Consider the following 15,456-nt stretch of genomic DNA (forward strand, 5'->3'; position numbering starts at 1 on the left):
TTCCTCTTCTGTTCCATCTTCCTTTTTGATTGGGTGGGGGGTGGGGTGGAAGCTGACTTCATTTGTCATCCTGAAATCTTGGACTGAATCTCGTTGCCTTTTCCAGTTTTCTCTGCTTGGCCCTTCCTCCTGGGATTGCAGCTCTCACCATGATGCATCTCTTGCTCTCCCCGCCTCATTGATATATCCCTTATCTGCAGTCCTGCTCGCAGCAGATAAAACAACTCAGGACTAATCACTGTTAATGCTGTCAAGGCCCTAGACTTGTCTCATGTAGGCCCTTTTCCCTGTGCCTCTTCTTGATGCCTGCTTGCCCCCTGGACTCTGATTGAATTTAATGTTGTTGCCACAGTCTTGCTCTGCTGACAAGCTTCATGTCCGCCCTGCTGTTTTTTGTTCTTACAATGCGGGTGATGTACATTCCTTGTTATCCCCTGTTTCATCTTGGCCTCGGAAGAATCAGTCCATGTTCCTTACTTGAAATTAACTGCCAAACAAGATTGCATCTTTCTCTGTCGCTCTTTTTTCCCCCCAGAAGAAGAACTTGTACACATTACAATTATATTACTGTACATTACATTATATCCCCCTGTCGTATACTTTGTCACACTCCCAGGGTTTTGGGGTGCTCAGAGTTGTTGGTTCTGAACCCTAGAGCCCTCAAAGATCCCTGTTCGGTAGTACTGCCACCACCCTGTAAGAGCCAGTGTCTCAGTCCAGGGATACCGAGACCCTCTAGGCTTAACTATATCCCTTGCAGGCACTGAGCACTTTCTTTACTTAAAGTCTCAGTCCTCAAGTTACTAGTCCACAATGAGGATTTGGTAGCTTGCTGAACGGCTAGGCAGGATTCTGAACCTTTGTCCCCAACAGACAATGAACCAACATGGTAAAAAGATTTTTACTCTATTAATACATAGGGTTACAAAAAGTTACAAAAGGCAGCAAATGCTAGAGGCATAAAAACTTCTAGGAAACATATCAGCATAAAACAACAAAGCTAACTGGCTAACTCTATTATTCTCTAACCCTCACCTGGGTCAGCTTCTTTTGTAGATCCTCAGGTCAGTTACCTAAGAGGCCACATGGTCCTGGCGGGGCAGGATGTGCACCCACCACCTATCTCACCAAGAGACAAAGACTAGAAAACCCTGTCCTACGGAAGTGGGGCTGGATGCTCACCCTCTCAGCTCTTCCCTCCCCCCTGGAGATCTACAGCGGCATTCCATCCTTGATGGGCATCTTTCTGGCTGCCTAGGTGCTACATTATCACCTTCCATTGAGTTGTAAATTCTTAGCAGCTAGGACTGCAAGCCACTTCTGTGTTACTGTTTTAGCTTGGTTCAGGCTTTATATGTTACTAGGCCTGAACTGTGCATATTCATGACACCCTCCCATTTTTTTTTTTACCATGTAAAATAAGTTTCTGGCCCTCATGGCAAAGGAGAAACAACTTTTCAAATGCACATAAAGCTTCAGGGCCAGCCTGTTCATGAGGCTATGTGATGCCATCGACTCTGGTATCAGTAGTTGGCATCCTTCAGTCTCGGAAGACTATGGTATCACACTCTGAATAGTGTTCTGGAATGGAGTGTCCTCTCCAGCGCGCGAAGCCTGGGTAAGGTAGATATGGAGGATAGACTGTTACCCATGCAGCAAATCCCCCCTCTCCACGTCGCTGAAATGGTCCAATGGAAAGGCAGAAGCCAATGTGGTTGGTTCCAGCAGCGTCGCAGGAGTTGCCAGAACATGACTGTGTTCAAACATGAACTGCTTCAGGGACTCCGGCTTTATGTTAGTACAGTTGTTGGCAACCTTCGGTCTCAAAAGACTATGGTATCGCGCTCTGAATGGTGGTTCTGGAACAGCGTCTAGCTTGGCTGAAAAGGCCGATTTGGGAGTGACAATCCCTTCCACGCTGGGAGCAAGTGCAGTCTGTCCCTGGTCTGTCTCCCTGGCTATGGGCCTTTCTTCTTTGCCTCAGTCTGTTGGCCAAGTGACTCTTCAAACTGGGAAAGGCCATGCTGCACAGCCTGCCTCCAAGCAGGCCGCTCAGAGGCCAGGGTTTCCCACCTGTTGAGGTCCACTCCTAAGGCCTTCAGATCCCTCTTGCAGATGTCCTTGCATTGCATTAAGAAAATACAAGAATTTAAATTAAAATAACCTTTTACCAGCCATTACCTTTGTGGTGTGTGTCTGGCTTTAACCAAACTCTGTAAGCAGCAGCATACTATAGTCTTTCAAGACTGAAGGTTGCCAACAACTAGGTGCTTACAGAGCAGAAGCAAACAAGCCGACTGAGTGCTAGAGAGATAGGGATGGATCTGGATCAGTCCTTTCTCAGGCAGAAGATCTGCAAGCCTTCACTGAAATATAGGCACAGATTTCTCTAACAATTCCCAGAAGCTATAGCTATTCTGGCCCTGTTGTTGGTGCTGGATATGTACTAACATCCCCATTGTTGGTGCTGGATATGTACTAACATCACTAACATTGTTAGAGATGTTAGTACATATCCAGCACCAACAATGGGGTATAATTTGCAGGGCCAGAATAGCTATCGGAGAAAGTTTCTCAACCAGTGATATGGGTACCACCAGCGGTAGTTGAGGTGGTGCCTGGTGGTACTTGTGGGACCCCTGGACACCTGCCAGCGAGACCAGAAATATCATGCAGCAAACCACAGTAGGAGAGCTGTGGGTAGGGCTTAGCGGGCAGAGCTCCAAAGCGTGCATTTCTGCACTTGAGAAAGCCCTCCAGTCCACCCTGAACCTCTTACTGGTGTCTATTGCATCGCATCTGGTCTCCTCACCCAGAAGTAACTGGTGATGATTTCATCGTGAGTTACTTCCAGTGGTACTTCGAATAGTAGACCATGTGAAGTGGTCCAGCAGAGGAGAGACATTGAGAAACACTGCTGTAGGATATTTCCAGGTGGAATGGGGGAGTGTGGGGGTGTTGTTATAAGAATATTTATATACCACTTCTCAACAAAGGGTACAATAGAACTTAGTCCTCGCTTCAAAGTATTGATCCTTTTCTTGAGAGTGTCAAGTTGATCGTCTCTCAGTTTCCTAAGGGGGACAATTAAATAGATTTCTCTTGTTCTTAACAGGATTGTTTTCCGCTGAAATTTTCTAATTAACTTCTGGCGACAGGTGGGTGGGATCCTTTCCCGGTTAGAGTTCCTTTATTTACCAGGTTAAAGTATTAATTTAGCTTTTCAAAGCATGAATAGATGAGCCACGAGCTGGCATCACCGGAGGGAGAAGGAGTTTTGTGAAGAACTGACGTCCGTTCGGCCTTTCACTCTGTTTACACGTTCCGCGAACTTTTCCCAGGGGTCTTCAACCCAAATTCTGAAGACTCGCTGATGAGCCAGATGAAGAAGCAGCTGGTGCTGAGGATCATCAGTGGACAGCAGCTCCCAAAGCCCCGAGACTCCATGCTTGGAGACAGAGGAGAGGTATGGAGTTGAAAGGGGGGGAGAAATAAGCAGTGGGGTCTGGTTTGTATGCAGAGGCTACTGGGACTGTAGCAGTAGCAGTCAGAACCACCAGCTACAGGCACTCGTGGGAAGCACCTTCTTGGCTCCATCAGCTGCCACTGCTAACTTGAAGGCTCACCTTGGACCACAATTCGCATGATGCTAAAAATATATAGTGGGCCTTTGCCCCTATAGGTCTTCTCAGACTTGCATCATTTCCTGAGGTGGTGCAAGTCCAAGGAGAACGGAGTGACTTGAAGGCGCTCCAAACTACCTGGGAACAGGGGTTGGGATCCAGCATAAGTCCCGCCTCCCACTCCCTACCCACCCACCCCTGGGGTTGCCCACCGCCCACCCTTCCCCCGCCCAGGAATGCCTCCCTCCCACCTCCCTCCCACCTCACCTACGGAGAGGGAGGCAGGAGGGGGAGGAGAGGGGGCTTAATTGAATGGGGCTTACTTCTGAGTAGAAACGCATAGGGCTGGACTCTTAAAAACCAGCATTCCAACTATGAAAGAAGCCGGGCAGCTGGCAACGGGGAGGGCTGAGTATGGAGGGGAGGGGATTGAGAACAGCTGCCTTAGTTTCCTTCCATCCGGAAGTGTCAGGCTGCAGCCTATTTGCGTAACTGTATGCAATTTAGCACAACATGTTTTTTGTCAATCGCACCGAGTCACAGAACAGAACTAATGCGGATAAATAGGCTCCACCTCCCTCCTCTCCTTCACACATCCTGTTCTGCTCCGTTCCCCTCTTCCTTTTCTTAATTAAATTCCTTTTTAAAATTTCTGTGCCCGTCCATCTCCTGAGGCAACTGCCTCAATTTGCCTCTCATAGTCTCCAGCCCTGATCAGCCTATTTGCAGTGCAGATGTGCTGTTTGAGCGCGTATGGTTATGAGAGAGAGACTGCTATTTCCCGTTTCAATTTTTGAAGAGCCAGAGTGTTTGCAGGCTGCTTAAGGAGAGTCCCCAGCAACTGTCTGACTGTGGGAGGGAGATCCTACAACTTCCCCCTTCTATTGGACCAATTACGCAACCACCATTCTTCTTTTCCACCAGACTAGCAGGTGCTCAACCCCTTCCCTTTGTGCGAAAGCTGGCCTGGCTGTATTGTCCCCGGGGTGCCTTTGGGGAGATGGCTGCAGAGTGCCAAGATGCTCAGTCAAAATGACAAGACCCCATTCAGGGCACCTCTCGGGAAAGAAAGGGGGGGAAAAAAAACACCTCCAAAAGGGAGCCAAGCGCAAACCCGGAACCTTGCTGCAAAACCACAGAAAGCCTCCAGGCTTGTCAGCCAAGATGAATGGGGTGACTTTGGAGGCAACTTCTGGGCTCTGGGCTCTGTTTGTCCTACCCCCACCCCCACCCCACACACCCCACACCTTGGCCAAGTTCATTGAGCTCTCCAATGTCTTATCCAGTCTGTTTGCTTTACGGATTTGCTTTCCGGAACCACTTTTATTGTCATTTTACATCGAAGCATTTATATTTGGCCTTTCCAATCCGGAGGCGCTGGAGGGGTCAACAGGCAATCAGTGAAGTAGGGAAAGGCAATTGCAGCAATGAGACAACAGCCAGGTTCTCAAAAAAAAAACCAAAAGCCAAAGCTATCTTTAACAGAGGGGGAAAATCTGAACTAAATATAAAGAGCCGTCAAATATCACCCCCTCCCCCAAAGCTGGATGATACCTAACATTTTGTATAGCACATTCTGAGTGTCAGTCCAATAAGGTAAGTACTTAGTTATTCTGTCCATATTGCAGATGGGAACACTGATTCTGAGAAAGAGTAGCTTACTTCAGGCCCCACTCAGTGGGCTGATGGAAGATTCAAATTAGGGAAGTTCTTGATTAGCAGCTAATTTCTCTGAGTCTCTATGCTGAACCAGCTCCAAACAACTTATTATTTACAGTATGCTGGATGGAATACAGGTGGGGGGTCTTAATGGGTCTCTGGTGTGACTGAGTTTCATTAGGGTTGGTGTCACCACAAAAAAGGCCCTGCTCCTAGTGTATGCCTTCTGACCCCTCCGGTTCCTTGTTAGTGACCTCAGCAACCACGGAGGCTTGTGTGGGAGAACGAGGTTCTTAAGATCCTTGAAATTGTCTATTTGGATGCAGGATCCTTGAGCATGAAATTCCTGCACAGGGCATCATTTTGAATTTTGGTGCATGGTGCTTTTTGAATGGTGCATTCAAACTAGCTCTTTTTCCCAAACTGCCTGGTCCTTGCCTGATGACCCATTTCTGTGTATTCTGTCAAGGAAAGGTGGGAATCCAAAATCCATGCATCCTGTTTAGAACTGACATAGAGCATATGAGGTCTGTACTCAGGATAGGATTCTCCCTGTATTGGCATGGGACTGGTGGAATACCTTGCCTAGGAAAAGAAGGAGGGGTTTACCTAATGTAGAAGCAATAGGAGAGTCCATCTCTAAGGTTCAAATTGTTTCTGCTGATTAGAATTCAACAGTTTCAGATTACATTGCACTACATAAATGAGAAAAAAAAGTATATATAGTACCCTCTTTCTATAGGGCTCACAATAAAAGTGAAATACAAGGAAGCCACCCACCAAACAGCCACTATAAGGGATGCTATGCTGGGTTGATTAGGGAGAATTGCTGTTCCCTTTTTAAACATAAGAGAATCACACTTACAAAAATGCTCCTTTCTTGCCCCATTTAGATGTGCTGCTTGCCTGACTGGGGGCTGTAAGTTTGTTATCTTACACATAAATATCAGCTGCATGGGACCCTGATCTGAATCAGGGGAAGGGGACTTTCAGTCCTTTGTACCCACCCATCCGATCTGGATCCTCACCCCTGGTTGAAGTCTGGTCCATTACGGGGTACATTACGGGGTACAAGCCATGATTATGCATCCATTACAGGGTACAAGCCATGATGTGTATGCGCAACCTCCTGATTTTAGAAATGGGCTGTGTCAGAAGGCCAGATGCAAGGGAGGGCACCAGGATGAGGTCTCTTGTTATCTGGTGTGCTCCCTGGGGCATTTGGTGGGCCGCTGTGAGATACAGGAAGCTGGACTAGATGGGCCTATGGCCTGATCCAGTGGGGCTGTTCTTATGTTCTTAACTACAATTCCCAGGAAGCCTTGCAGGTCTCTTGTTATCTGGTGTGTTCCCTGGGGCATTTGGTGGGCCGCTGTGAGGTACAGGAAGCTGGACTAGATGGGCCTATGGCCTGATCCAGTGGGGCTGTTCTTATGTTCTTGACTACAATTCCCAAGAGGCCTTGCAGGTCTTCTTGTTATCTGTTGTGCTCCCTGGTGCATTTGGTGGGCCGCTGTGAGATACAGGAAGCTGGACTAGATGGGCCTATGGCCTGATCCAGTGGGGCTGTTCTTATGTTCTTATGTCCAGATAGAATGATCCCAGAGGCCATGGGACCAATGCTTATCATGTAGTCCTTGGCATTCCTAGATGATGATGGGAAAGGTTCGGGGAGCTTTTCCGGTTGGTATAGATGTTACCGGGCTCAATGAACCAAGACAACATTGTATGTTCATGCGCCTTTTGGGGGAAGGGCCAAAGGCTCCTCAGTAGAGCATGCACTTCGTGTGTCAAACATCTTGGCTTCAACCATTGGCATTCCCAAGTCCTGAAACCTTGGAAAGCCATTGTGGGGTCACATGCACCAATGTTCCGACTCAGGTGTCCGATGCATTTCGCATAAGCATATCCATATATGTTCAGTACACATCCTAGTGCATGATGGTCACTGCCCACTCACCTTGTTCTTTTCCAGATCATAGATCCATTTGTAGAAGTGGAGGTGATCGGCTTGCCCATGGACTGTTGCAAGGAGCAGACAAGAGTGGTGGACGACAATGGTATGGCTTCAGCTCCCTCCTTGGCTTTGGGATCTGGCGATGGCCAGCCCTGCAACTACACACAGTACACAAGAGCAGAATTACCCTGAAGTTACTCATAGGTAGTAGTCCGTGGGGTAACCAGAGGTTAAAGTTCATGTGTGTATGTGAGTGAGAGAGTGTATGTTACACAGCTCAGTGGTCTTCAACCACACCAAACTTGGAGCCTACACCAAACCCAGCTTACAACAGTCCAAATTCCCAGGTTTCTCCCCAGGAGAAATATTGGGGAATTTTCATGGGAAGCTATACAGGTTTCTCTAAAGCCAGTGACATTTCCCTGGGGGGGTTGTCCACATAAAAGAGGTCTATCAGGCATCAATCACTTCTCCTTGCAGTACACTAGGGAGGGGAGAACTCTCAGTATGAATGCATGTCTAGGAAATCATGGGTCTGTCTTAGTGCCAGGTGCTGTGAACTGTCTCCGCAACCCGTCCATAGTAAATTCTCGTCTGTCTCTCCTTTGCAGGTTTTAACCCCATGTGGGAAGAAACACTGGTCTTTCCCCTGTGCATGCCAGAGATTGCGCTGATTCGGTTCCTGGTGTGGGATCACGATCCCATTGGGAGGGATTTTATTGGACAGAGGACGATATCGTTTACAAGCATGATGCCAGGTGAGCTGGAGTCCAGGGAAGTTCAAGGCAAGGCTGTCGTGCAACACTTCAGTTTATTCAGAAGGGGTGTGCCTTTAAAGGTTCCTTCCAATTGGGTTATTCTAGGACAGGCATGGCGCATGAGTAACCCAGTTGGAAGAAATCCTTAGAATTATGTAATTGCCCTACTCCCCTTGCCTCAGTTCTTACCTAGGTAAGTCTGGCTTCTTCTCCAGTGTCTGGATGTGTGTGTTTTGTCCTGACAGCAGACAGGAATCTGAGGGTCCAGAAGAGATTCTGGGGTTGTAGGGATGACCCACAGCTACAACAAAGTCAGTCTGAAGTTGCAGGACCCTGGAGAGTTCCAAGCAGACACTTTGCTCCAGTGATGTCTGAGCCTTTCTCCTGGATGTGCCCAGCCTTCCCTTTTTGAGGAAGGGAGAGCCTTAAAGCGGTAGACCTCTAATCAGGAGCTCAGCACCATGTTAATGTTCACCTGGTGTGTGGTCTGCTTGTAGGCAGCTGGTGGGCATGAGACACCCATTGCCAAAGTGGATGCTCTCTCTTGTGGAAATGGAGTTCAGGGGGTGTTGCCAGCGGAAGATCCAGTACATCGTCTCTGAATGTGAGGGCTCTTGAATGCAGCTGGCATTGCTAGCCTTCCTCCTTGTGCTTGCTCCTCCTCTCTGGGCCTGTCTGGGCTGCTATTCCACACTGGGGTCACAGCACAGGCACTGTGAATTTGACTGCTATGAAGGCAGGTCTGTGGGGTTGTAGAGGTGGAGCTATGCAAATAGGAACAGCTCCTGTACAGCAGGGCAAAATATAAATGCAGCAATTGATGAATCTGTGATCAGAAGGCAGAAACAGCGATTACCATGGAACTTCAGTGGTCTGGTGTGGAACAGTTAGAAACAGGCTTGAGGACAGGAGCTGCCTTCCATATAACCCAGCAGTTTCTGTTCACTCTTATCAGACGAATGGAAGCACTGCACTTGCAGACCCCCGCTGGACCCCTCTATCGTATGTGTGTCATGGCCCCCTGCAGCTTACGAACCCTTTTTCTGCTGCCCCCCTCCCCAACCCATCGTAATGCCAGGTATTATGTGACTTAATTATAATATGGGGGCCCGCTTCAAATGTGCCTGTCCCCAGCATGAGAGGCGAGATTTCATTGTCAACGGGGTGAGCTTCAAAGCTTCTCTTGAAAGAGACCACTTTTGCGGGCCGTGCGCCAGCCGCTGCAATTACTGCCTGCAATGTTAAAGCAGGGTAGGAACTGCGGAGCTTCCAAATGCATAAGCTTTGAACGCTGTTCTCCCCACACCCTGCCTCTGTCAATCTCCTCCTCCTCCTCTCTCTCTCTCTCTCTCTCTCTCTCTCTCTCTCTCTCTCTCTCTCTCTTCGGCTTCCCAATTCAGATAAAAGCACCCTGTGTTGTTGCTGTTGTTCTGTGTGTGTGTGTGTGTGTGTGTGTGTGTGTTTTCCCCCTTCTTCTTCAAAGCGAAGGAAACTTGGCAGGGGAAAAAATTTTCCAAGAGGAGGGAAAGTACCCATCTGGCTTTAAAAAAAAGGAAAGAATGAAAAGAAAAGGAAGTTTCTGATGATGACGTTCAGAGCAGCTCCAGAGGGAGAGGGGAATCAATTAAACATTCCGGGATTGACAGCTCCAGTCCTGAAGGAGGCATGGGGGAGGGTCCCTTTGATAATAAAGGTAGAGGAAGATGCCTCTGAAGCTTGCAAATGGGCTCCCTTCTCAGGCAAATCAAAGATGGCACCAGGATAAAAGGAGCCGACATGGAAATCTGGGCAGCCGGGTGGGTCTGGAAGCCGAGCTTGTTAATTTCCGGCTCTGGTTTCATCAGGATTGGTGACACAGGCTCGGCTCTCCTGGAGGTGTTGAGAGAGGTCTCTTGGGTCTGATTGTGGCAGGCCTGTGGTCCAGAGGACCTGAGTGTGAGGTCCAGTGGCAGAGGAGGACCTGACCAACTTGGCTCTTCCAGGAACCAAGCAGAAACTCAAACCCTAGGAGCCCCCACTGCTGCAGCAGGTCCAGGAGCTCCCTTGGGTCAAAAGAACTGTGGTGGCTCTTTTCCTTGCTTGGACCCTGCTGTTGGGTCAGTCCCCTTTTTCTGTAAATGTTGCATCTGAACCACGGATAACAGCAACTTCTACTATGCCTCGGACCGCCAGCCCTTCTAGCTCAGGGTCTGAAACGCATAATACCCCAACCTTCCCTGGAGACACATGCACAGCAGCTATAGGAGCTCTTGGTGAACATAAAGAGGCTGCCTGCTGAGTCAGGCCTTTGGGCCGTACGTTTCAGTGTTGTCTGCACTGGCTGACAGCAACTTCTCCAGAGTTTCAAGCAAGGCCTACCTGGATATGCTGTCATTGATTGAACCTATTGCAGACAAAGCAGGGTATCTACCATTGAGCGACCAGCAATGGCATTCCCAGAGGGGGCGCACAGTGCTAAGTTTTGCAGGAGCCTCAATGCACCATATAAGTAGCCCCTCCCCCTTGCCTTTGGAGCCATTCTGGGTGGCGAGAGCAAAGCGGAGGAGATGACAGGGCTGACCCCAGGTGTGGCTGGGCCCAAAGTACAGTGCTCACCGTCCCAGTTCTCCCCCACTCACCATGTAGCCGTGGCAAGCCAGACACTTCTGGTGCAGAATGTGCAGCACCGGGAAATAGTTGACAGCGGTGTGATGATGTCACCACCAACTGCTTCCAGGAGGCCCATTTTGGACCAAACAGACTCGGGAGCGGGTGGGCGGGCGGCCCACATAAGCCTACGGTCCGCTTGCTGTGCTGCCCTCCCAGACACTGAGATGCCAGCCATTAAGAGTGGGTAATCTGCCTGCTGTCCCAGTGCGGGCCCCCCTAAAGCACAGGGCCCAATTTGAGGAAATCAGGCCAATTGTCATAAGACCAGCCCTGAGCCCTGACATTTTTCCTCGGGAATCTTTCCTGTTTGTTGCTACTTCCACTCTCTCTTCCCCTTCAAGCTCACCTGTGCCCTCTCCTCCCTGCTTCTGCAAGATTCCTTTCTCTTCAGCTTGGCTTTCAGTCTGCACTTTTCCTTCCTCCCCCTTGATTCAGATGTCTCACCTTACTTCTGGCTCAGCTTGCTCCCAAAGGCATCTGGTGGGCCAGTGTGAGACGCAGGAAGGTGGATCAGATGGACCTTTGGCCTGATCCAGCAGGGTTCTTCTTATGCTCTTATGTTCTTGCTGGAAGGAGTGTTGGGAGGGGAGGAGGGTGCGCATTTATCAGCCTGCATGATTCTGTTTCACTGGAAAGGGGTTGCAACTGGGTTGGTTTTGGATTCCTCCCTCTTTGTAGGTATGTGGGTACACTGGACAAAAATTGTTGCAACCCTGAGGCCTGTGTGTGTGTGTGTTTTAATGTCAATAGCATACACAGCACCCCGATCTTGATTGGGACCGTGGTGGTTTGGAAAGGGTTTTTTTTTAACCCTTTTCTCCACCACCGTCCCAATCTGGATTGCGTTCCTTCTCGGCTGCTATTTATGTTTAGATGAACACGCAAACCCCCATCGTGGGATACAGACATTACTGCATCTGAGTCTCACCCTAGCAGTCAGGCCTGCGCCCCATCCCCTTCATCTGCTCTGTTTTTTGCTTTCTTAGGCTATCGGCACGTCTACTTGGAAGGCATGGAGGAGGCATCCATCTTTGTTCATGTGGCAATCAATGACATCTGTGGTAAGGTGAGTGATCAAGGGGCCCGAGTTTTGTCCTTTCCGTTGTGAAGTATTTGGAAAGAAAAAGGGCACAGGTGTTACTTGCTGACCTGAGATGTCTTTATCATCGAATTAATTTGATGTTTCATTGGAACAGAGCAATGACAGAAAAGCCTTACTTTCTCCACCTTGTAAAAACCCACCTTCTCTCTATGGAGCTGCTTTCTGCCTGCCATTAGTGCGCCATCCCTCCCTTTGCCCAGACAGCAATCCAGGAATGCTTCCCTTGGAACATCTGCATCAGTGCACCTCTGCCCTTGTGCAAGGACATTGGTGTCACAAGGGTGCAAACAGGGGTGCAAAAGGGGCCTCAGAGATCCTGAACTGTGTATTAATAGCTATTTAAAATAATGTCCAATTGTGTGGGGACTCCTTGTTACAGAGCCATTAAGTGTTTTTTCAAAGGGGTAGGTGAAAAGACAGGTAGCGACTTAGACACATGTTTTCTTGACCCATAGCAGTTTGGGGGGGTGGGTGTTGGTAGGAAGATGGCACAGAGCTGTTGTGGTGTGGTGACCAAGACTGAGCTGCAAATCAAGGCTTCACTGTATCATGAACAGTGGTGGTGATGGCCTGAGACAAGCCACTCCCTTTTGGCCTCAGTCTTCCCCATCTGCAATATGGGCATAATAATGCTTACCTTAATAGGGTTATGGTAAAGGCAACCTCAAGATAATACATGTGAAGCACTATGCATGCTCTGCAGGCCCCCACCCATGGTAATTTTTCTTAAAATAATTAAAAGGTTTAAATGCCCCCGTCCTGATCTGGATCATGGTTGCCCTACTAAGATAAAGGCAACCGTAAACGCAACTGTGATGCTTTAATGTCACTTATTGTTTGACCCTAACTTCCTAGAATTCTTCTGAGGATAAAGAAAATAGGCATACAAGAGATGAAATTTTCGGTCCCGAAGTCCTCTAAGCATTGGGGGGACTCCACCCCAGAGGGGTAACTAAGTGGGGCCTGAGGGGCACCTGCCCCAGACTCTACGCCAGGGGGCACAGTGTGCATGTGCAAAGCAATCACTTTCAGGTTCTCCCCAGAGAAGAAGGTGCTGGCGGATTCATGCCCCCGTTTCTTTGGGGGGAAGGAACGGGGCGTGAAGCCACAGCACCTCCTCCTCCGGGAAGAACCCAGAGGTGACATCATAATGTCACGTGACATTGTGACGTCACTGCACCAGGGCTTCTAGTTATGCCTCTGCCAGACCCTGAAGATCACTCTTCCCTTCCGCAAATCGCTACCTCAATCCACCTGAATATGGAAGCGGGGCCCAAGCCTGGCGTTGCCCGTGGGCGTGCATGTCCGTGGCCTTGTAGCCTGGGACCCCAGGGGGCAAAAGACAAATGCATCTTGCTTCTGTCCTGCTGTCGCCATTCTAGATTCTTCAGGGTATTTTTGGGTTACGGCAGGGAGAAAAGATTGCGCTTGCATGTTTGGGTCGGGGAGTGGTGGTGGGTGAAAAGGTAGGGCTTCGCTCTGCAACGTCCTGAACTCTATATTCTTTCCTAAGATGCCTCCTACAACAAAATGCAGTGCCTTTATTTGTACGTAGGTTGCGGAAAGCCCAAAGAGTTTGCCCTCTTTTATTGCCCCTTGCTAACGTGGTGGACATTCACGGCACCCTTTCACAGTTTGGTTCCTCTTAAGGCAGCCGGCAGCAGACCACATCTGACTGTTCTGGTGTTGCCTTCCAGTTCCCCCTTCATCTTCCTCTGATGTTCTCAATATCTCCATCCCCTTAGAACAGGGGTGCCCAAACCTCGGCCCTGGGGCCACTTGCAGCCCTCGAGGACTCCCAATCTGGTCCTCAGGGAGCCCCCGGTCTCCAATGAGTCTCTGGCCCTCCGGACACTTGCTGGAGCCCATGCTGGCCCAATGCAGCTGCTCTCAGCGTGATGGCCAACTCTTCGACCTCTCGCATGAGCTGTGGGATGAGGGCTCCCTCCGCTGCTTGCTGTTTCACATCTGTGACGTAGCAGCAGCAGTAAAGGAAAGGCTGGCCTTGCTTTGTGCAAGGCCTTTTATAGGCCTTGAGCTGTTGCAAGACCTTCATTCATTCATATAAGTTCCATCTGTAATGTATTTGTTGATGTAAATTTATTCAAATTTGAAATGTAAATTAATTCTTTTTTTCCCCGGCCCCCAACACAGTGTCAGAGAGATGATAGGGCCCTCCTGTCAAAAAGTTTGGACACCCCTGCCTTAGAACATTGTACGTGCAAATGGGCAACGTCACCCTAAGCATGGTGGACAGAGCTCTCTCTTCGTCATGCCAGGCTAGGATTGCTCAAAGAAACTGGCTGTAGGACTGGAGGGCTGGAGAAAAGTCTCCTTTGCATTGACACCTAATTTAATGACCTGGTTCAGTTTCCTGCAGTAAGATGATGCAGTGGCTCAATTGGCTTTAAAAGGGGTGAGTTGAATTCGTAGAGGAGCAGAAGTTCTTCTGTGGTTATTTGCCTGGGTAGTGGAATGGAACTGTCATTTCAAGTGGCAGTGTATCATAGAATCATAGGTTTGGGAGGAACCCACATGGTCATCTAGTCCAACCCCCTGCCTGTAGCAGGAAATGCTCCCTAGAGCATTTCCAATAGGTGAGCCTCTGCTTGAAGCCCTCCGGCGAGAGAGAATCCACCACCTCCCTCGACAATCTGTTCCGCCTGCCAAAACTGCCCTGACAGTCAAGAATTCCACATCCAATTGGAATCTCCTCTCTTGCAGTCTGAACCCATTTGATGTAGTCCTATGAACCGCATGCTGGTAACAGCAGCCACAATTAGCATCCAGCACCTTTGGGTGAGTGCTGCAAGCCCAGCTGCATAGGGATCCCAGTACTACACACACATACCCCCAGTGTCCTTTGAAAGTGTTTGGGTTTAGTGGGCCCTGACTAGGTGAGCTTGCCCCCACCATCTTGTCAACAATACCAGAAGCAGACATGGCCGCATTTTTAGTCAGGAGGTGCCTGCCATGTTTGTCCCCCCAGAACGCAGTGCCCTGTTTAGTCGCAGACACAATATGAAAAACTGAGGAGGAGTGAATGTGGTGGGCCCCTCTTGGCTCACCTCTGCCAAGCTAAGCAGGTGGGGGCCCTCCCAATCGCAAAGTTTGGGGCCCACAGAGGACGCTTTTATGAGAACCCCTTCAAACCTGGAACCAGGGCAGCTGGTGACAGATAACTGGGGTAGACCATTGCCCTGCTTATGGTTGCTCACACTTGGAAACAAGAGTCTTGGGCTACGTGGACCCGTGTTTTGGTCCAGCATGGCTCTCCTTACACCAATAAATTGTGTTTGTGTGTCCCTTACAAATGCCTTTCCCACAGCCATAGGGACAAGCCCGCCCTCTCCCCCCAGCCATCTCATTGCAGCCATTCAGCTGCGCCTGAAAGCACCTAAAGGGAACCTTTTCTTCTTGTGTGTGTCAGGCTTTGAAACCAATTAATAACAGACCGAGAGGCAGGTGGGGGCAAAGGGGGCGAGGGAGGGATTTTCTTTTTTTTTTTCAAGCTTGTCCAAAACAAAGCTTCTCAGCCACATTGCGGTTTTGCAGAGGCCCAATTAAAGGCAGGGAAATGTGACAAGAGATGGTAATGAGGGGCCGCAAATGATGCTCAGGCTGGAACAAGCCATGCTCTGCCTGGGTTCAGAGGGGCCCAAGAGAAGCCAGTGAGCAGCCAGTTCCAGATGTTGTGGGCCCTGATGG

At 49.3% G+C, this 15,456-nt stretch overlaps 1 protein-coding gene across 1 annotated transcript in view; it reads left to right on the forward strand.

Annotated features, from left to right (window-relative positions):
* PLCH2 (phospholipase C eta 2) overlaps positions 1–15,456 on the forward strand; it is a 77,357-nt gene that overhangs the window by 46,270 nt on the left and 15,631 nt on the right. The window contains exons 12-15 of the mRNA XM_066637404.1: positions 3,342–3,466; positions 7,258–7,342; positions 7,851–7,997; positions 11,633–11,712. Of these exons, the coding sequence (XP_066493501.1) occupies positions 3,342–3,466; positions 7,258–7,342; positions 7,851–7,997; positions 11,633–11,712 (437 nt within the window). The remainder of the gene's footprint in view (positions 1–3,341; positions 3,467–7,257; positions 7,343–7,850; positions 7,998–11,632; positions 11,713–15,456) is intronic.

Source organism: Tiliqua scincoides, chromosome 9 (assembly GCF_035046505.1).
Source record: "Tiliqua scincoides isolate rTilSci1 chromosome 9, rTilSci1.hap2, whole genome shotgun sequence".
In the NCBI taxonomy this organism is placed as follows: Eukaryota; Metazoa; Chordata; class Lepidosauria; order Squamata; family Scincidae; genus Tiliqua; species Tiliqua scincoides.